Below are 22,014 nucleotides of genomic sequence, written 5' to 3'. Positions count from 1 at the left end.
GTCAAGCAGCAGCTGGGCTGCAGGAGTCCGTCCTCAGAGCTGCACGGGGCAGGGCGGAGGCGTCGCAAACACAGACAGAGCCAGGGTCAGCCATAGACACATCTCTATATTTATATATTAGACGGGTCAGGGAGGTGGCAGGGGCGCCGGGCTCTCCACGCCCCCCAGCTCCACTTCTGCTCACCACACACAGAAGCAGCGAGGGCACTCGAAGTGACAGCTTTGACGGGGAGGGGATTCAGCCCAGCCCAGCTCCTTGGGGATGCTAGCCCTTGAGACTAAGGAATGTTCCTTCAGGGAAGATAGGGTGGGGTTTAAATGAGATGAGGGGGGCAGGCCTGGCCCTGAGTCCCTACTCAGCGCCCCCCACCCTCCACCCCTGCCCCTCAGCAGGTCAGGGCAGCCAGAGCCCCTCCATTCCAGAACTGCCAGAGACTGGGACACTAGAGAAGGTAAGGGTGCAGCAGCAGCAGTGGGAGATTGAACTGGGGCCACCTGAGCGCCCGAGGTCCTGTAGGAAGGGCAGCTGGGGAGGAGGAGGCCTTGGCCTGCCTAAAGCTGGAGGCCTCAGCAAAGGAGAGAGGTGGCCAGGCCCATGCTCCACCCTGGTCTGGGCTGCCAAGGTCTGGGCTCGGCACAGTGTCCATTTTCTAACAGTCTGGCGGAGAGGGGCAGGCAGGAGGCAGGTCCTAAAGAGAGAAGCAGACAGAAAAGGAGTCATTAGCATACCCCAGGCAGACCCGCGGAAGCCCTGACCTGAACGTCTCTCACCCTCACAGCTGGATAGGCTGGGTCTCAGTTTCCTTATCTGTAAATGGAGATAATAATAGTACCTAGCTGGAGGTACTGCTGTAAGATTAAAGGAATTAAGACATGTAAACCTCTTAGAACAATGCTTAGGGTTTTATGCTTTCATTATTAGAACTGTCTCGGCCAGGCGCAGCGGCTCACACCTGTAATCCCAGCACTTTGAGAAGTCGAAGTGGGTGGGTCACTTGAGCCCAGGAGTTTGAGACTAGCCTGGGCAACACAGCAAGACCCCAACTCTACAAAAAAAAAAAAAAAATTAGCCAGTTGCAATGGCTCGTCCAGCCAGCTGGGAGGATCCCTTGCGCCCCAGGAGTGTGAGGCTGCAGTGAGCTATGATTGCGCCACTGCACTCAGCCTGGGCGACAGAGTGAGACACTGTCTCAAAAAAACAAAAACAAAAAAAAGATAAATAGAACTGATTCCAGGAAACTGAGGCGCAGAGAGGTGAGGTGCCTTGCCCAATATCACACAGCACTTACTAAGTGGCACAGCTGGAGTTTGAGCCCAGGTATGCATGCCTTCTTCCTATTAGGCCACACCTGGCTGAAGACAGGAAGAGACCAGAGGAGGCAAGGAGGCAGTGTGGGTGGGGGCAGGCCCAGCAGGGTCCCCACAGCTATGTGAACTGCTGATCTGGCAGCAGGTGTGAGGAGGCCTGCCAATCTGGGTCAGGCTGGGTGCTGCTGGGCCCCTCCCAAAGCAATCATGGCCCCACCTGCTTCTGCCACACCCAGAGCCGAAGCCTGGCTCGGGTCCTCACCTGGGTGACAGGGGCCCTCAGTGACTTCTTGCCTCTTTACCAGTTCTGTTCTCAGAAGGAGATTAGAATGGCTGCTGGGGCTGGAGGATGCAGGGTGTTGACAGGTGGAGACATTTGGGGCTGGAGGACTGGGTGGGCCATGAGTCTGGGCAGCACTTGGGCTTTTTTTTTTTTTTTTTTTTTTTTGAGATGGAGTCTTGCTCTATAGTCCAGGCTGGAGTGCAGTGGTGTGATCTCGACTCACTGCAACCTCTGCCTCCTGGGTTCAAGCAATTCTCCTGCCTCAGCCTCCCAAGTAGCTGAGATTACAGGCACACGCCACCACACCTGGCTAATTTTTGTATTCTTAGTAGAGACGGGGTTTCACAATGTTGGCCAGGCTGGTCTCGAACTCTTGACCTCGTGATCCACCGACCTTGGCCTCCCAAAGTGCTGGGATTACAGATGTGAGCCACTGTGCCTGGCCCCCTTTTTTTTTTGAGACAGAGTCTCACTGTTGCCCAGGCTGGAGTACAGTGGTGCAACCTCCGCCTCCCGGGTTCAAGCAATCTTCCCACCACAGCCTCCTGAGTAGCCAGGACTAGAATCACATGCCTACACACCCGGCTAATTTTAGTATTTTTAGTAGAGACAGGGTTTCACCACGTTGGCCAGGCTGGTCTCGAACCCCTGACTTCAGGTGATCCACTCGCCTCAGCCTCCCAAAGTGCTGGGATTACCGGAGTGACCCACTGTGCCTGGGTAATTTTTGTATTTTTAGTATAGATGGGATTTCGCCATGCTGGCCAGGCTGGTCTCAAACTCCTGACCCTCAGGTGATCCACTCATCTCAGTCTCAGTCTCCCAAAGTGCTGGGATTCCAGGCATGAGCCACTGCACCCAGCCCCCGGGCACTTCTGTTGTCACCAGACACACCGAGCATGGGTGCAGGGTAAGCTTGCTGCTGTATGGAGGCATGTATAGATACAGATATAGATATCGATATAGATAGAGATACAGATATAGATAGATATAGATATAGGTATTTGGTATCTATGTGCGGGCCATGGGGACACTCACCAGGCCCCAGGGTGCAGGGATGTCTGTCTGGGTTAGGGGGCCTCTAGCGCTCCGGGCTGGAAGCGTGCTGTCTCCTGGAAGATGAGCTCCTTCAGCCGCTCCTTAGGTAGGTCATCCAGCTCCATGGCGAAGGTGAAGGGCTCCTCGGCCACTGGCTGGGGTGGCAGAGACAGCAAGGCTCAGGCCTGGCATGGGGGATGCCTACTTACCCCCCTGCCCCCGGCCCTACTGCTGCTGGGGACTGGCCCACCTCATCCGTCGGGTCATAGTACTGCTCCAGGTAGGGGTGAGCCAGCGCTTCCTCCACTGTGATCCGTTTATTGGGGTTAAAGGTTAACATCCGGTCCAGCAGGTCAAGGGCTATGGAAGGGCAGGAGTCAGGGGTCACAGGGAAGACTGAAGAAGCTCCCAGAAGCATCACTTTGCCTGTCTCCTCCAGCCGCTGCTGGGCTCCCGCACCCTCCATGGCACCCAGGGTTTATCCCACACCCGCCCTCATGTCTCTCAAACCTTTGGAGTCTGACTTGGGGAAAAGCTTGGCCCAAGCCACCTTGGTCTTGGAGGGCAGAGACTGTAGGTAGTTTCGGGCCTTCATGTTGATGATACAATTCAGGTCCTCCTGGGATGGGGAGCCCAGGATGCCTGTGGATAAGGAGGTGACTTGGTAAATGATCACCTCCTTCTTTCTGGGAACAGAACAGGCAACAAGGCAAGAACAAGACCCCCCAGCCCAGCAACTCATGCCAATCCCTCAGTTACCTCCTAGTCATTAGCATGGTGATGCAGAGCAAGGGGGCTGGATTCAGGCAGACCGAGGCTCAAATCCTAGGTCTGGTGCCTCCTTAGGTGTGGGACTTAGACTTGCTTTTCCCATCTATCCAATGGGGATAATATCTATACCTCATTGAGATACCATGAGATGCTGGAGGCGCCCCACACGTGGTGGTATCCCTGACTTGGACTCTCAAGAAATCTCACCTTGGAAAAGCTAATCATCCCCCACTCAGCCAGCCGGGCCTCCCTCACCCAGAATGTGGTTGAGCTGATCCAGGTAGTGCTTGCCAGGGAAGATGGGCCGGTTAGAGAGCATCTCAGCCAGAATGCAGCCCACAGACCAGATGTCGATGGACTTGGTATAGCCCTGGGAGAGAGGAGGAAGTGGTGGGCTCCTGGGCCAGCCTCAACAGGGTCCTGTTTCTACACCAAGCCACCATCTCCAAGTTAGATCCAACACCAGGCAGAAGGCAGAGGCCTGGAGGGCTCAATACTCAGCTTCCTTGCAGAGCCCAAGGCCCAGAGGGTGGAATTCCTGTGTCATGGGGGTCAGTGTCTGGCTCAGAGGTAGCTCCAGGGCTTCCTGGGACCTGGTCCCTTCCCTTCAGGAGTGGGCAGCCCCTCCTACCTTGGAGTTCAGCATGATCTCTGGGGCCCGGTACCAGCGTGTAGCCACATACTCCGTCAGGAAGCCAGTGTGGTCATGCTCAGGATCGGCAATCCGGGCCAGGCCGAAAATCGCAAATCTGGAATCAGACCAAGCTGCTAAGCTCGGTGCTCAAGGCCTCTGCAGCTTAAGCAGTCACGCCCCCTTGTCTTTGCCTCCACTGTTCCCCTTGCTTGCAATGTTCTCCTGCCCAAGGCTTCTACTGGTCACCTGGAAGCCCCAGACCCTGGGGGAGGAGGGGACAGGTGCCCAACCCTCTGACCTTAAGGTCGCAGGTGGTATTGATGAGCAGGTTGGAGGGCTTTAGATCCCGGTGGAGCACATTGGCGGAGTGGATGTACTTGAGGCCCCGCAGGATCTGGTAGAGGAAGTAGCAGATGTGGTCATTGCTCAGTTGCTGGCTTTTCAGCAACTTATACAGGTCAGTCTCCATCAGGTCCTGCACAATGTAGCTGAGGATGGTTCCGGAGACCCCCAGGGAGGGGGCAGCGGGAGGCACTCGGTTAAGGAAAACAGGCTCTGAAGGCGAGGCTGCACATCTCCTCCAGACAGGGCCCTGGGACTCAATAGATCTGCCAACCTGCACCACCACCTGGGCAAGCTGCTGCCGTTACCCAGTGGCAAGGCTCTGAACCTCTGTCGTGTCACAGTTGCTGATCCTGAGCAAGGGGCTTCACTTCTGTGGCCTCAGTTTCCCTACCAGGGAAACAGGGATAATAATAAACTGTGGGAGGCAGGAGAACTTCACAGTTAAGAGCAGCAACTTGGGCCAGGAGTGGTGGGTCACGCCTGTAATCCCAGCACTTTGGGAGGCTGAGGCGGGAGGATCGCTTGAGGCCAGAAGTTTGAGACCACCAGCCTGGGCAACATGGCAAAACCCTGTCTCTACTAGTAATACCAAAATTAACTGGGCACGGTGGCACGTGTCTGTAAGCCCAGCTACTCGGGAGGCTGCGACACGAGAATCACTTGAACCCAGGAAGCAGATGTTGTAGTGAGCCGAGATCATGTCACTGTACTCCAGCCTGGATGACAGAGTGAGACTCTATTTCAAAAATAAATAAATTAATTAATTAAAAAAAGAAAACTACAAAAAGAGCAGCAACTCTGGACTTAACCCATGGATGTCTGAAATCTCCTCTCTACTTACTGGCTTTAGGATCTCAACCTGTCTGTGCCTCAACTTTCTCATCTGGTATGTAGGGGAAATAATGTTTTTGTTTGTTTGTTTGTTTGTTTTCTTTTTGTGGAGATGGGCTCTTGCTATGTTGCCCACGCAGGTCTTGAACTCATGGGTTCAAGTGTTCCTTCCACCTGGGCCTCCCAAAGTGCTGGAAATTACAGGTGCGAGCCATGAAATAATGGTTCTTTTGAGGGTGGTTGTGAAGACTAGATGAGATGGCGCATGTAAAACTGTCAGCCCAGTGCTAGGCAAGTTGTGAGTGCTAGGCAAACATGAACTATTATTACTAATATCAATGCCTGAGTCACATGGCTGTTGAGGGAGTTAAATGAGATAATGTATGAACACCATCTGGCATGCAATAAATGTTTGCTTAAAAATAAATGCCTGCCTTATGGGAATAGTTTGTGCAAGAAAAATGAGGAGACACTCCCAATAGCACACTCCCACTCAAAGAGTGCTTGGCCATACCTCAGAAGATGGAGGAGTAAAATGTCTTTTTCTATTTGAAGATAAAACAAAGCTTATGCATAAATAAATAAATAAATCCACAAATGCCGTTTGGCTTGTCTCTGGAAAAATAAGTCAGGGCTGTCTTTTAGAATCTGCCTTGAGGCCAGGTGCGATGGCTCATACCTGTAATCCCAGCACTTCGGGAGGCCGAGGTGGGTTGAAGACCTAAGGTCAGGGGTTCAAGGCCAGCCTGACCAACAGGGCGAAACCGCGTCTCTACTGAAAATACAAAAATTATCTGGGCGTGGTGGCGGGTGCCTGTAGTCCCAGCTACTTGGAAGGCTGAGGCAGGAGAATAGCTTGAACCTGGGAGGTGGAGGTTGCCGTGAGCTGAGATCCAGCCACTGCACTCCAGCCTGGGTGACAGAGGGAGACTCCATCTCAAAAAAAAAAAAAAAAAGAAAACAAGAATCTGCCTTGAAAGGGTCTTCAGAGAATATGTGGACCAGCCCTGCTGTTTTAGAGCTGGGGAGGCCCAGCGAGACACAGTGACTTGCTTCAGATCACACAGCGAGATGGTGGTAAGCACGGAGATTTCCTGTCCACAGTTTGTGGTGGGGGCTGCAGACACCGCAGTACAAATCCCCGCTCTTGGGTGGAGGGCTGGGACCAAGAGTGGGTGGGTGGGGCAGGGAAGAGGTGACAGGTGTCACAAGTTGCTAAGGAGAGCCAGACAGGAAGTGGACAGCAAACTAGGAAAGCAGTATCAGGGGAGGACAACAAAGGCTGGGCTGTCCCTCCCTGGGCAAGGTGCAAGTCCACAGGTGAGTAGGGTGTGGCTCTGAGTGAGAAGTCCTAAGAAGGACAAGTTCCCATCTGGGGGAGGGGAGGAGGAGACAGCAACAGAAACACTTGATTTTAGGTTTTCTGGGCCTCAGCTTCTTCATCTTTTTTTTTTTTTTTTTTGAGACAGGGCCACGCTCTGTCCCCCAGGCTGGAGTGCAGTAGCACGATCATAGCTCATTGCAGCCTTGAACTCCTGTGCTCAAGCCATCCTCCTGCCTCAGCATCCCGAGTAGCTGGGACTATAGTCATGCACCACCAAAGCTGGATAATTTTTAAATTTTTTGTAGAGATGGGGTCTCACTATGCTGCCCAGGCTGCTCTTGAACTCCCAGCCTCCACTGATCCTCTGGTCTTGGCCTCTAAGGTGTTGGAACTACAGACGTAAGCCATTGCACCCTCTCCTCATCTTTGAAATGAAGCTGAAAAGCCCATCTCATAGGGTAGTTGGGAGGTGTAATAGAGAAAAAATAAAAAAAGCATTGGGCATGTACAGTACCTGACACACAGTAGGACCTCAAGAAAGGCAGGTTTTTGTTTTTGTTTTGTTTTGAGACAGAGTCTCGCTCTGTCACCCAGGCTGGAGGGCAGTGGCACGATCTTGGCTCACTGCAACCTCAACCTCCTGGGTTCAAGTGATTCTCCTGCCTCTGCCTCCCAAGTAGCTGGGATTACAGGCATGTGCCACCACGCCCTGCTAATTTTTTTGTACTTTTAGTAGAGATAGGGTTTAACCATGTTGGCCAGGTTGGTCTCTAACTCCTGGCCTCAGGTAATCTGCCCACCTCAGCCTCCCAAAGTGCTGGGATTACAGGCATAAGCCACCCTGCCCAGCCGACAGTTTGCTTTCTCCCTGTCTCCCTTCCAGTCTGGGGAAGGAGGAAAGAGAGGAAAGAATCATCCATTTGTTAGCAAGAAGTGACTGTGGGCAGAAGCTGGGTCATGTCTCGGAACTGCCGATGTCAGAAGACAACACTCCCATAGAGACCATCCTGCCTAGCCCTCCCCCTTGGGGCACAGAGCAGAGACCTGACTTGCTCAAGGCCATATTGCCCTGCTGCCGCAGGCCTGGGTTCATCAGAGGCCTCCAAGTCCTGTTACACTGTGGCTTCTCCTCTGCAGGAAAGTTTATTTTACTGGGTTTGTTTTGGAGGGTGGTGGGTAAGATGGAAACAGAAAGCAAGCAACGGGTCCCCAGCCCAGCTCCGAGGCTGTGTATGACCAGCCGACTGGGCAAGGTGAAGGATACACATCCCTCATGGCTTCCAGGGTGGACGCCCGCAGAATGTCTCGGATGCCGATGACATTCTCATGGCGGAAGCGCAGCAGGATCTGGATCTCCCGGAGCGTGCGCTGGCAGTAGGTCTGATGCTCGAAGGGGCTGATCTTCTTGATGGCCACGCGAGTCTTGCGCACGTGGTCATAGGCCGAGCTGAGGGGACCGGAGAGAGGCTGCTGCTGTGGCCTTACAAAGGGGGAGTCCGGGCCTGGTGGCCCCACCCAGGCCTTGGCAGGGAGGGGAGAGAGCAGGAGCTGGCTCTGGTCAAATCATAAACAATGCTGGTTCCTTCCTGCTGTGTAGGGCTGGGATCTCCAGAGAGAAAGCTGGGGACCAGCCAGGCGGCCCTTCGGTGACTTTACAAACAGAGGAAGAGACTGACCGCTCTCTGACTTCCCCTCTCCTCAATCCCCTTCCATTCTACTGGCCCTGAACCCTTCGCCCCCATTGCCAGGAAAGGTTCCTTAACTCAAGACAGGTCCGGGGGTGCAGATGCTGGGGGCACACGATGGAGCAAATACTGGGAAAAACGGCAGCCAGGGGAGGGGCAGGAGAGAATGGACAGGGCAGGGGCGGGTCCTAGGGTGAGGGAAGCGGGCAGCAGGGCTGTCCCAGAGCACACGGTTGCGCCGGGGGCACTCACAGACCCCTCCCAAAACATGCAGGTGGCACTCCTGGCCCCCTCATCTCTCTTTGGGCACCTGGTGGTGGTGGTGGGGGGGGCCAAAGCCCTGCCCCACCCTGATCTCAGCTCGTCTACCCCAGGCTCCCTGGCACTGCCTCACAGGGGGAATCCAAGACATCCTTTCCCCCAAAACGGGCCCTCCACTGCCTCTTCACTAAGGATGTCGCCTCCCCGAGAGTACTCATCCTCTGGGCCTCGCCCCGTGTCACTAGGGTCCCCGCGGGCCCCGAAATGCATTCAGATGCCCCTCCCGTCATTACAGAAGGGTGGACTCAAAGCCTCCAAGCCCCCTCCCCTAAGGACGCAGGCAGCGCCCTCTCCCCTAGAAAGCACTCAGGGGTACCCTCCCTGGGACGCTCCCGATCATCCCGAGTCCCCTGCCTCCTCGGGAAGCTCCGCGTCTCCACGTACCGGAAAGCGCTCGGCGCCTCCCCCTCCTCTCCTGTGAAGCCCCCTCCCCTGAGGGCGCCCCCTCCCCCGGAACGCCCCCTCACCTGACCATGCCGTACGCGCCCTCGCCGATGTACTGCAGCTGCGTGTAGCGCGGGCCCACGTCGAACGGCTGCCCTTTCACCATCTCCACCTCCCCCGGGACCCCCGGGCCGACCCCCTCGGCTCTCCGGGGCTCCCCACCCCCGCCCCCCTGAGCCGCCGCCGCCGCCATCTCCACTCCTCCCCTCCCGCCGCCCTCCTCCCCCCGGCGGCCCCGCCCGAGGCCCCGCCCCTTCCCGCCCGCCTGTCACCCGCAGGGCCGCGCGCTCCAGGCCCCGCCCCTGCCCCGGCCCCGCGCGCCCCCGGCCCCGCGCGGGCCTGGAGCCGTCACGTGACCCACCCCGCGCGCGCGCCCGCCCTTCTCGCCACAGGTGCTGCAGCCCCGGGTCTCTGCTGGCTCCGCGGTCACCAAGTCACCGGGAGGCTCGGCAGCGCCGCCTCGGAGACTGTCCTCACCCTCCTCTCGAAGGCGAAGCGGCTAGGGCGTGACCTACCAGAGCCACCCAGCCAATGTGTGCGGCAGCCCACCAGAACCTGGGCCCGAGATTACCCTAGGTTAAAAAAACTGTTCTAATAAATGAATCAGATTTTACAGATGGGGAATCTGAGAGTTGGGCTAACTAACTTGGGTAAGGTCACTAGTAATGACAGAGCTGAAACTCAAAATGATGTCTTCTGACAGAGGTTCTTTTTAATTCCATGCCTTTCAGAATCCTAGACTGTTTTTATTTTATTTTAGAGACAGAGTCTCACTCTGTCGTCCAGGCTGCAGTGCAGTGGTGCAATATTTACTTACTGCATTCTCAACCTCCTTGGGGTCAAGTGATCCTCCCACCTCAGCCTCGCAAAGAGCTGGGACTATGATTGCGCACCACCACGCCCTGCTAATTAAAAAAAAAAAAATTGGGCCGGGCGCGGTGGCCCAAGCCTGTAATCCCAGCACTTTGGGAGGCTGAGACGGGTGGATCACGAGGTCAGGAGATCGAGACCATCCTGGCTAACAGGGTGAAACTCCGTCTGTACTAAAAAAAATGCAAAAAACTAGCCGGGCGATGTGGCGGGCGCCTGTAGTCCCAGCCACTCGGGAGGTTGAGGCAGGAGAATGGCGTAAACCTGGGAGGCGGAGCTTGCAGTGAGCTGAGATCCGGCCACTGCACTCCAGCCCGGGCTACAGAGCCAGACTCCGTCTCAAAAAAAAAAAAAAAAAAAAAAAAAATTGGGGGACTGGGCACTGTGGCTCACGCCTGTAATCCCAGCACTTCGGGAGGCTGAGGAGGGCGGATCACTTGAGGACACGAGTTGGAGACCAGCCTGACCAACATGGTGAAGCCCTGTCGCTACTAAAAATACAAAACTTAGTTGGGCATGGTGGTGGGCGCCTGTAATCCCAGCTCTTCAGGAGGCTGAGGCAGGAGAATTGCTTGAACCCGGGAGGTGGAGGTTGCAGTGAGCCAAGATTGCACCACTGCACTCCAGCCTGGGTGACAGAGTGAGACTCCATCTCAAAAAAAGAAAATACAATTTTTTTTGGTAGATACTGGGTCTTGCTATGTTGTCCAGGCTGGTCTGAAGCTACCGACTTCACAGAATCCTCCCACCTCGGCCTCCCAAAGCTCTGGGATCACACCTGTCCATCTCAGACTGTTACAACTGAAGAAAGGGCCCTTGGAGATCATCCAGTCCATCCCCCTCATTTCACAGCAAAGATGTGAGCTGGAAGCTTCACAAAAACACACAGCTCCCAACCTTCAGTAAGCAATCATGTAGTGGGTTTTTTTTTTTTTTCCCTGAGAAGCTGGGAGTAGGTCCTTGGATGCATTACAGATCAAGAGACAAAATGGAACAGTAATTATGATTCTGAAATTGCTCATAATTAGATCCACAGCCAGGCAGTCTCACTCAGATTAATGAGACTGAGTTTCTGATTCCCAGTGGCCCATAGGTCAGGGAAGGTTCAAGAGGTGCTAATTAGATCGATGAGTTTTTTTAGTTATTCATTTGATAAAGCATTGCATGGCACTGTGTGCAAAGCTCTGAACTAGGTACTGTGGCTGATAAAGGATTACTGTATAGTATGAATCTGTACTTAAGAGAAAGAACTCCCCAGAGCCTGATTGCCTGGGATAGAATCTGATATTTGTTCAAGTTTAATAATGAAGAATAAGAAAAAGAAGAAAAAAAGAATCCCATCCTTGTCACTTATTTACCCTGTGTTACCTTGGGCAAATTACCTACTGGCTTCTTGGTGGAGGCCTCCAATCTATTGAAGAGATAAAATACACACTCCAAGCTATTGAAGAGACAAAATATATAAATCAATTTAGGCCCCAGTGCAGTGACTCACTCCCAGTGCTTTGTTTGGGAGGCTGAGGCAGGAGGATCACTTGAGCCCAGGAATTTGAGGCTTCAGTGAGCTATGATTGCACCACTGCACTCCAGCCAGGGTGACAGAGTGAGACCCTGTCTCTCTTTTTTTTTCCTCTCTCTCTTTTAATAATATTGATACCCTATCTCTAAAACAATAAATAAACAGGCCGGCCGGGCACAGTGGCTCAAGCTTGTAATCCCAGCACTTTGGGAGGCCGAGACAGGCGGATCACGAGGTCAGGAGATCGAGACCATCCTGGCTAACACGGTGAAACCCTGTCTTTACTAAAAAATACAAAAAAGTATCCGGGCGAGGTGGCAGGTGCTTGTAGTCCCAGCTACTCGGGAGGCTGAGGCAGGAGAATGGCGTAAACCCGGGAAGCGGAGCTTGCAGTGAGCTGAGATCCGGCCACTGCACTCCAGCCTGGGTGACAGAGCGAGAGTCCGACTCAAAAAAAATAAAAGAATAAATAAATAAATAAACAGGCCAAGTGTAGGGGCTCACACTGGTAATCCTAGCACTTTGAGAGGCCAAGGCAGGAGGATCCCTTGAGACCAAGAGTTTGAGACCACCGTGGGCAACATAGGAAGACTCCATCTCTAGAAAAAGAAAAAATTAGCTGTGCGTGGTGGCGCATGCCTGTGGTCCTGGCTACTCCAGAAGTGGGGGAGTTGCTTGAGCCCCAAGAGGTCAAGGCTGCTGTGAGCTATGATTGTGACACGGCACTCCAGCCTGGGCAACAGAGGGAGACACTGTCTCTACAATAAATTTTTTTTTCTCTTTTTTTTACACAGTTTCACTCTTGTTGCCCAGTCTGGAGTGCAATGGTACCGACCTCAGCTCACTGCAACCTCTGCCTCCCAGGTTCAAATGATTCTCCTGCCTCAGCCTCCCAAGTAGCTGGGATTACAGGCACCCGCCACCACACCCGGTTACTTCTTGTATTTTTAGTAGAGATGGGGTTTCACCATGGCCAGGCTGGTCTCAAACTCCTGATGTCGTGATCTGCCCGCCTCGACCTCTCAAAGTGCTGAAATTACAGGCGTGAGCCACCGCAACCGGCCAAAAAATTAAAAAAAAAAAAAAAAAGTAGGCCAAGCTTGGTGGCTCGCACTTGTAATCCCAGCACTTTGAGATGCCAAGGCCGGCGGGTCACCTGAGGTCAGGAGTTCGAGACCAGCCTGACCAACATGGTGAAACCCCATCTCTACTAAAAATACAAAAAGTAGCCGGATTTGGTGGCACGTGCCTGTAATCCAAGCTACTTGGGAAGCTGAGGCAGGAGAATCACTTGAACCCGAGAGGCAGAGGTTGCAGTGAGCTGAGATCGCACCACTTCACTCCAGCCTGGGTGACAGAGCAAAACTCCATCTCAAAAACAAAAAACAAAAAGAAGAGAAAAAGGAGGGTTGCAGAAGGTCGGGACTGAAGAAAGGCATGAAGGAGAAGGATCGGGGTGAGCTGAGGCATACAGGCAGAAGCATAACTTGTCCAGCGTGGCTGCAGTAAAAAAAATGATGGGGTTTCAGCCTGGAGATGTAGGTTGGGGCCAGATTGAGGAAGGCTCTGGATTCTGGCAAGGAGTTTGGATGTTACTCAGTAAGCAGTAAAAACCCTAGAGGGACTTTTGTCATATCATTTTGCAACTGCAGGAGAAAATAGTGACTCAGAGAAAACACCATAGAGTTCAGCATGGAGCCAGGTTTGCTGAGTGGGAGTGAGTTTCCCGGCATAGGAAAGGCTGGTGTATCAGAGCAGCAAGCTGCCACCTCCTGCTGCTGGAAGCTCAGTTAGAGTGTGACTGAGATTCCCCTCTAGTGACTGAGGTTGGCCTTTCCTTGGAGGACTGGACTGGGATTTGTTCTGGTTCATAGATGCATATTCAACTAATGTAGACTTGCCATCTCTTCTGTGCCAGGCACTTATTTATTTATTTATTTATTTATTTATTTATTTATTTATTTATTTTTGAGACAGAGTCTTGCTCTGTCGCCCAGGTTGGAGTGCAAGCTCACTGCAACCCCTACCTCCTGGGTTCAAGTGATTCTCCTGCCTCAGCCTCCCAAGTAGCTGGGATTATAGTCACCAGCCACCATGCCCGGCTAATTTTTGTATTTTTAGTAGAGACAAGGGTTCACCATGTTGGCCAGGCTGGTCTCAAACTCTTGACCTCAGGTGATCCACCCGCATTGGCCTCCCAAAAGTGCTGGAATTACAGGCATGAGCCACCGCACCTGGCTTGCCAGAGACTTTTATGTACACTACCTCCTCTAATCCTCACAGCAGCCATATGAAGTAGATACTATTAACATTTAACTGGAAAATGATGCTGGCTGGGCATGGTGGCCCAGCACTTTGAGAGGCTAAGGCAGGCTGATTGCTTGAGCCCAGCAGTTGGAGACCAGCCTGGGCAACATAGTGAGATCCCATCTCTACCAAAAATACAAAAATGAGCTGGGTGTGGTGGCATGCGTCCATAATCCCAGCTACTTGGGAGGCTGAGGCGGGAGGATCAATTGAGCCCAGGAGGTTGAGGCTGCAGTGAGCTATCAGTGAGTGCCACTGCATTCAGGCCTGGGTGACAGAGTGAGAGACCCTGCCAAAAAAAAAAAAAAAAAAAAGGGAGAGAGAAAATTATGTGGAAGCTTACTGAACTACAGAGGTGGGAAGGGTCTAGGAATAATTTGTTCCACCAGGTAGCTCATTACCTATCTCACAGCTCACTGCATTCTTATAATTATTTTTCTTTTTTTTCCTTTGAGACGGAGTCTCTCTCTGTCTCCCAGGCTGGAGTACAGTGGCGCAATCTCGGCTCACTGCAAGCTCCGCCTCCTGGGTTCACACCATTCTCCTGCCTCAGCCTCCCAAGTAGTTGGGATTACAGGCACCCGCCACCACGCCTGGCTAATGTTTTGTATTTTTAGTAGAGACGGGGTTTCACTGTGTTAGCCAGGATGGTCTCCATCTCCTGACCTTGTGATCCACCTGCCTCAGCCTCCCAAAGTGCTGGGATTACAGGCATGAGCCACCATGACTGGAAGAATTATTTTTCTAGCACAGGGTCTTGCTCTGTTGCCCAGGCTGGAGTGGAGTGCAGTGGCAAGATCATAGGTCACTGCAGGCTCCAACTATTAGGCTCAGCTGATCCTGCCACTACGCCCTAGCACACACCACGCCTAGCTAATTTCTTTTTTTTTTGAAACAGAGTCTCACTCTGTTGCCCAGGCTGAAGTGCAATGGCACAATCTCGGTTCACTGCAACCTCTGCCTCCCGGGTCTCCTGCCTCAGCCTCCCAAGTAGCTGGGATTACTGGCACACGCCACCATGCCTGGCTAATTTTTGTATGTTTAGTAGAGATGGGGTTTCACCATGTTGGCCACGCAGGTTTCGAACTCCTGACCTCAAGTTATCTGCCCGCTTTGGCCTCCCGAAGTGCTGGGATTACAGGTGTGAGCCACGGCGCCCGGCTTGGCTAAGTTTTAGAATGTTTGTAGAGAAGGGGTCTAGCCGATGTTGCCCAGTCTGGTCTCAAATTTCTAGGCTCAAGTGAGCTTCTCACCCCGGCCTTTCAGGGTGCTAGGATTATAGGCATGAGCCGCTTCGGCTGGCTCCAGATTAAATCTTAAACCAGTTCTTAGCTTTTTGTGATTTTCAAGGTCTGGCACTTTTTTTTTTTTTTTTTTTTGAAACAGCGTCATGCTGTGTTGCCCAGGCTGGAGTGCAGTGGTGCGGTCATGGCTCACTGCAACCTCTGCCTCCCAGGCTCAAATGATCCTCCCACCTCAACCTCCTGAGTAGCTGGGACCACAAGTGTGTGTCACCACGCCCAGCTAATTTTAGTATTTTTGGTAGAGACAGGGTTTCACCGTGTTGCCCAGGCTGGTCTCAAGTGATCCACCCACCTTGGCCTCCCAAAGTGCTGGGATTACAGGCATGAGCCACCATGCCTGACCTGAAATAGTTATTTAGGCTTCTTCTTATTAGTAGTAGTATTTTGGTCTTTCATGGCCTTGGACGTTTGAAGATTACAGGTCAGTTATTTTGTAGAATGTCCCTCAGTTTGGGTTTGTCTGATATTTCCTTGTGATTCTCATGTCACTTTGCCTTTACTATTGTATTAACTAGTCTTTCTTTCTCTTTCTCCCTTCCCTCCCTCCCTTCCTCCCTCCCTCCCTCCCTCCCTCCCTCCCTCCCTCCCTCCCTTCCTCCCTCCCTCCCTCCCTCCCTCCTCCCTCCCTCCCTCCCTCCCTCCCTTCCTCCCTCCCTTCCTCCCTCCCTTCCTCCCTCCCTCCCTACCTCCCTTCCTCCCTCCCTCCCTCCCTCCCTCCCTCCCTTCCTCCCTCCCTCCCTACCTCCCTCCTCCCTTCCTCCCTCCCTCCCTCCCTCCCTCCCTCCCTTCCTCCCTCCCTTCCTCCCTCCCTCCCTACCTCCCTTCCTCCCTCCCTCCCTCCCTCCCTTCCTCCCTCCCTCCCTCCCTTCCTCCCTCCCTCCCTCCCTTCCTCCCTTCCTCCTTTCCTTCCTTCCCTCCCTCCCTCCCTCCTGCCTTTCTGCCTTCTTTCTCTTTCTTTCTTCTTCCTTTTTTTTTTTTTTTGAGACAGGGTCCTGCTCTGTCAGCAAGGCTGGAGTGCAGTAGCACAGTCACAGCTCAATGCAACCTCTGCCTCCCGGGTTCAAGAAATCCTCCCACCTCAGCCTCTCAAGTAGCTTGCACTACAGGTATATAACACCACACCTGGCTAATTCTTTTTGCATTTTTATTGAGATGGGTTTCACCATGTTGGCTAGTCTGGTGTCAAACTCCTGACCTCAAGTGATCCCCCTGCCTCGGCCTCCCAAAGTGCTAGGATTACAGGTGTGAGCCACTGCGCCCGGCCTAATTTTTTTAAGTTTTTGTAGACACAACAGTCTGGCTATGTTGCCCAGGCTGGTTCTTTTTTTTTTTTTTCCTGAGATGGAGTCTTGCCCTGTCGCCCAGGCTGGAGAGCAATGGCTCGATCTCAACTCACTGCAACCTCCGCCTCCCGGGTTCAAGCAATTCTCTTGCCTCAGCCTCTCAAGTAGCTGGGATTACAGGCGCCCTCCACCACGACTGGCTAATTTTTGTATTTTTAGTAGAGACAGGGTTTCACCATGTTGGCCAGGCTGATCTCGAACTCCTGACATCGGGATCCGCCCGCCTTGGCCTCCCAAAGTGCTGGGATTACAGGCGTGAGCCACTGCGCTTGGCCCCAGGCTGGTCTTAACTGGGTTCCTTTCTGTCTGTCTCCTTCCTCCTCAGACATGCCTAAAACATGGCCCCGATGAGGTTGTAGTAAGCAGGAATCTTTCAGTAACAAGTCTTCAAAGACCCAACTCAAAAGGACTCAAGCAAGAAAGGTGGTGCACTGGCTTACTGACTGTGAAGACACAGTTGGCTCCACGGACTCAAACAGTATCATTAGGACTTTGATCCCTCCCTTAGCTCAACTTTCTTCTGAGTTGGTTCCATTCTCAGCCACCCCCTCCTCTCAGAGTAGCCAGATGGCAGCTAGTACTTGCAGATTCATGTTTGATGTTTTCAGTAACTCCAGCAAGGGAAAGCTCTCTTCTCTGTCTCTCTTTCTCCCTGTCTCTGTCCTTTGTAATGCAAGGCCCAGATTTGACTCTTTTTTTTTTTTGAGACGGAGTCGCACTCTGTCGCCCAGACTGGAGTGCAGTGGCCGGATGTCAGCTCACTGCAAGCTCTGCCTCCTGGGTTTATGCCATTCTCCTGCCTCAGCCTCCAGAGTAGCTGGGACTACAGGCGTCCGCCACCTCGCCTGGCTAGTTTCTTTTTTTTTTGTATTTTTTAGTAGAGACGGGGTTTCACCATGTTAGCCAGGATGGTCTCGATCTCCTGACCTCGTGATCCGCCTGTCTTGGCCTCCCAAAGTGCTGGGATTACAGGCTTGAGCCACCGCGCCCGGCCCAGATTTGACTCTTATTGGTTACTAGTTTTTTTGAGAGAGTCTCCCTCTGTCACCCAGGCTGGAGTGCAGTGGTGCGATTTCAGTTCACCGCAACCTCCACCTTCTGGGTTCAAGCGATTCTCCTGCCTCAGCCTCCCGAGTTGCTGGGATTACAGGCGCCCGCCACCATGCCTGGCTAATTTTTGTATTTTTAGTAGAGATGGGGTTTTGCCATGTGGGCCATGCTGGTCTCAAATTCCTGGCCTCAAGCGATCCACTCACCTCAGCCTCCTAAAGTGCTCTGATAACAGGCATGAGCCACCATGCCTGGCCAGTTACTAGTTTTGTTTGAAGCCTGTGCAAATCCTTCAACCTGCGTCAGTGTGGAATTGGGGGTTTAGTTATCTCTACTGGCATGACATAAAGTAGGCTGGGGAAGGGATGGTTTTCCTGAGGAAAATTGGGGCACCATCCCCAGAAAGTGCTGAGCAGACAGTTACAGCAGTGTCTACTACAATATATATATTTTTAATTCCTCCTCCAACCTTTTTTTTTTTTTTTGAGCAAGATCTCACTTTGTCCCCCAGGCTGGAGTGCAGTGGCACCATCATGGCTCACTGCAGCGTTGACCACCCAGGCTCAGGCAGTCCTCCAGCTTCAACCTCCCAAGTAGCTAGAACTACAGGCACACAACACCATGTCCAGCTAATTTTTGTATTTGTGTGTGTGTGTGTATTTTTTTTTCTTTCTTTTTTTTTTTTTTTTTGTAGAGATGGGGTTTTGGCATGTTGCCCAGGCTGGTCTCAAGCTCCTGGGCTTGAGACCAGTCCTCCCCTTCAGCCTCCCAAAGTGCTGGGATTACAGGTGTGAGCCACTGCTCCTCGCCTAAGGCCTCCCATTAACTACTACATGAAGTCCACCACCCCTGGCTAATTTTAAAAAATTATTTAGGAGATAGGGGTCTCTCTATGTTGCTCAGGCTGGTCTCGAACTCCTGGCCTCAAGCAATCCTCTTGTTTCACCCTCCCAAGTAGCTGGGATTATAGATGCAAGCCACCATGTTCAGTTTAGATTGTACAATTTCTTTTCTTTTCTTTTCTTTTTTTTTGAGACAGAGTTTCGTTCTTGTTGCTCAGGCTGGAGTGCAATGGCACGATCTCGGCTCACTGCAACCTCTGGCTCCCAGGTTCAAGTAATTCTTCTGCTTCAGCCTCCCTAGTAGCTGGGATTACAGGTATGCACCACCACGCCTGGCTAATTTTTTGTATTTTGTTTTAGTAGAGACGGAATTTCTTCATGTTGGACAGGCTGGTCTTGAACCCCCAACTTCAGGTGATCTGCCTGCCTCGGCCGCCCAAAGTGCTGGGATTACAGGCATGAGCCACCACACCTGGTTAGGTTGTACAGTTTCTTGAAGACCATTAGGCTGGTGTCTTCCCTTTGAAGCCCTCTTATATTTTGTTGGAGCAAAAGTAATTGTGGAGTGGGCATGGTGGCTCACACCTGTAATCCCAGCACTTTGGGAGGCCAAGGGGAGTGGATTTACTTGAAGTCAGGAGTTCAAGACCAGCCTTACCAACATGGTGAAACCCTGTCTCTACTAAAAACACAAAATTTGCTGGCAGACTAGTTTCCTAGATGGGGTTTCACCATGTTGGCCCGCCTGATCTCGAACTCCTGACCTCATGATCCACCCCCCTCGGCCTCCCAAAGTGCTGGGATTATAGCCAGTCACTGTGAGCCACTGTGCCTGACCTTATTTTTTATTTTATCTTTTTTAGAGACAGGATCTTGTTCTGTCACCCAGGCTGGAGTGCAGTGGCCTGATCATAGCTCACTGCAGCCTCAAACTCTTGGGCTTAAGTGATTCTCCTGCCTCAGCCTCCTGAGTAGCTGGGACTACAGGCACACACCACCACCCCTGGCTGGAAAACTAGTCTGAAAAGATAGATTTGGGGGCCAGGCACACTGGTGATGCACACCTGTAGTCCCAGCTACTCGGGAGCCTGAGGCAGGAGGATTGCTTGAGCCTAGGAGTTCAAGGCTGCAGTGAGCTCTGATGGTGCCACTGCACTTCAGCCTGTGCAATAGAGCAAGGCCCTACAAAACAAACAAAACTCAAAACAGAATCACAGGTAACACAGCTGTGGACTGATTGGTTGACAAAAGCGTGGTGATCAGAGGCTGGCAGGAACTTCACCGTGTATTTCCACTAGGAACAGTGTTCGATATTCTCTAATTCATTGTTTGGGGTGACTTTGTGGAATACAACCACCACAGAGACAAGAATCAACTGTACTTTGAATGTGTAATCCCACCACCTGCTGGCTTCCGTTGTTTCTGATGAGAAATCAACTGTCAATCTCACTGGAGTTTCCTTGTATGCGATGAGTTGTTTTTCTCTTGCTGCTTCCAAGAGTCTCTTTTTGTCTTGTTTGTTTATTTATTTAATTAATTTATTTATTTTGAGATGGAGTTTCACTTTTGTTGCCCAGGCTGGAGTGCAATGGCACAATCTCAGCTCACTGCAACCTCTGCCTCCCAGGTTCAAGCAGTTCTCCTGCCTCAACCTCCTGAGTAGCCGGGACTACAGGTGTGCACCACCATGCCCAGCTAATATTTGTATTTTTTGTTTGTTTGTTTGTTTTGAGACAGAGTCTCACTGTCACTCAGGCTAGAGCGCAGTGGCACAATCTAGGCTCACTGCAACCTCTGCCTCCCTGGTTCAAGTGATTCTCCCACCTCAGTAGCTGGGATTACAGGTGCGTGCCACCACACCCGGCTAATTTTTTTATTTTTAGTAGAGATGGCATTTCACCATGTTGGCCAGGCTGGTCACGAACTCCTGACCTCAGGTGATCCACCCGCCTCGGCCTCCCAAAGTGCTGCGATTACAGGTGTGAGCCACCATGCCTGGCCCTCAGGTCTCTTTTCTTATGAACTGTCTGTCCCACTGGGCAAAGCCTCTGAGCCCCCATTTTGGACACTGGTGGAGCAGTAGCCTCTGGTCTTCTTGGCTTGCCCCTCCCGGTGTGAGATCTCTGTTCCATGAGCAAGCTGGGAGGAGTGTGAGTATGGTCCCCGTATTCTCAGACTGTCGCCCATGGTAGAGCCTTCATTCTATGGTATGGGCGAGTGCTGGGTGGAGGAGAGGAGTGCCCTACTTCTTTACCACATTCACCAGAAACGTAGCCTCTTTAATTTGGAGTTGGAGGGGATGAAAAATGGTGGCAGCATGCTCCTCCTGGTGAGATATGGTAAGCCTTGATTGGCAGCTGAGGGGAGAGGAAGCCTGTCTTCTTGTCCACATCTACTCAGAGAGCAGTTTCCTTCCAGCTGAACTGTGAGGGGAGGGCGGTCAGGAGATAGTTGGTCCTCCTGGCTTAAATGCCACAGATGGTCTGACATAGTGGCTCATAATGTTACAGGTAGTTAAACAGGCATGAGCAGGGCTGGAGAGGGCTCTTCCCCACCCACCAGGAATGTCAAATGTTGGTTCAACAATGATCACATTACCTCTCTAAATGTTATTAATAATTTGGCAGCCAGCGCCAGGGAGAGACAATCTCCTGACGGTCCACGGCCGTTAGGTTAGAGTGTTCATTGAATGCAGACACCAGGGAGAAGCAACTTCCTGGACATGTGCATTAAGAGACAAAATGGGCCAGGCGTGGTGGCTCACACCTGTAATCCCAGCAATTTGGGAGGCTGAGGCAGGAGGATCACCTGAGGTCAGGAGTTCAAGACCAGTCTGGCCAACATGGTGAAACCCCCATCTCTACTAAAAATACAAAATTAGCCAGGCGTGGTGTTGGGCGCCTGTAATCCCAGCACCCAGGAGATTGAAGGAGGAGAATTGCTTGAACCCGGGAGCTGGAGGTTGCAGTGAGCTGAGATCAGGCCACTGCACTCCAGCCTGGGAAATAAGAGTGAAACTCTGTCTCAAAACAAACAAACAAACAACAACAAAAGAAAGAGACAAAATGATGGAGCATGACCTTCCGGGGTAAGACCACTGGAAAAGGGCAGAAAACCTCAGATAGGCATGCATGCAACTTCCTACACACACTGTGCATGCTCACCTTCCCAGGGTAAGGGGGGCACTGTGCATGCAGGCAGCCCATCCTCAGGGAAGAATCATGGGAAAGGGGCCAGCCTATAAAATCCTAGGATCAAGTTTAAACACCACACTTGACCTTGATTCCCACTTGAGTCTTTTCCAAATGTACTTACCTTTCGTTCCTGTTCTAAAGCCATTTAAAATAAACTTCCACTCCTGCTCTGAAACTTGCCTCGTTCTCTTTTTCTGCCTTATGCCCTACAGTTCTTTCTTCTGTGGAGGCAAGAATTGAGGTTGCTGCAGGCCCATGCAGATTTGTCACCAGTTACTTGGATACCTTTCGCCGATAACAATGCTTGTAATCCCAGCACTTGGAGGCCAAGGTGGCAGGATCGCTTGAACCCAGGAATTTGAGACCAGCCTGTGCAACATAGTGAGACCCCATCTCTACAAAGTAATAATAATAAAAGTAATAAAGGGTCAATGCCACAGATTCTCCCTGTTCTTACTAGGTTTTAGTAGATTTTCTTGAATGAGAAAGTGAGCCAAGATTGTGCCACTGCACTCCAGCCTGGGTGACAGAGCAAGACTCCATCTCAATAAAAAATAAAATTAAATGTTTATTCATCTGTTATATGACATTAGGATAATTC

At 52.1% G+C, this 22,014-nt stretch overlaps 1 protein-coding gene across 1 annotated transcript; it reads right to left on the bottom strand.

Annotated features, from left to right (window-relative positions):
• Positions 1–86: 86 nt before the first annotated feature.
• Positions 87–9,277, bottom strand: MAPK3 (mitogen-activated protein kinase 3). The gene is given in 10 exon segments (XM_010387370.2): positions 87–689; positions 2,630–2,784; positions 2,880–2,989; positions 3,140–3,271; positions 3,656–3,770; positions 4,032–4,139; positions 4,141–4,149; positions 4,333–4,522; positions 7,799–7,981; positions 9,008–9,277. Coding segments are annotated over 9 exon segments (1,140 nt in total). The 5' UTR covers positions 9,178–9,277; the 3' UTR covers positions 87–689; positions 2,630–2,661.
• Positions 9,278–22,014: the final 12,737 nt, after the last annotated feature.

Source organism: Rhinopithecus roxellana, chromosome 20, assembly GCF_007565055.1.
Source record: "Rhinopithecus roxellana isolate Shanxi Qingling chromosome 20, ASM756505v1, whole genome shotgun sequence".
Taxonomy (NCBI): Eukaryota; Metazoa; Chordata; class Mammalia; order Primates; family Cercopithecidae; genus Rhinopithecus; species Rhinopithecus roxellana.
The sequence above is the reverse complement of the archived record's forward strand: the minus strand, read 5'-3'. Positions and strand labels throughout refer to the sequence as shown.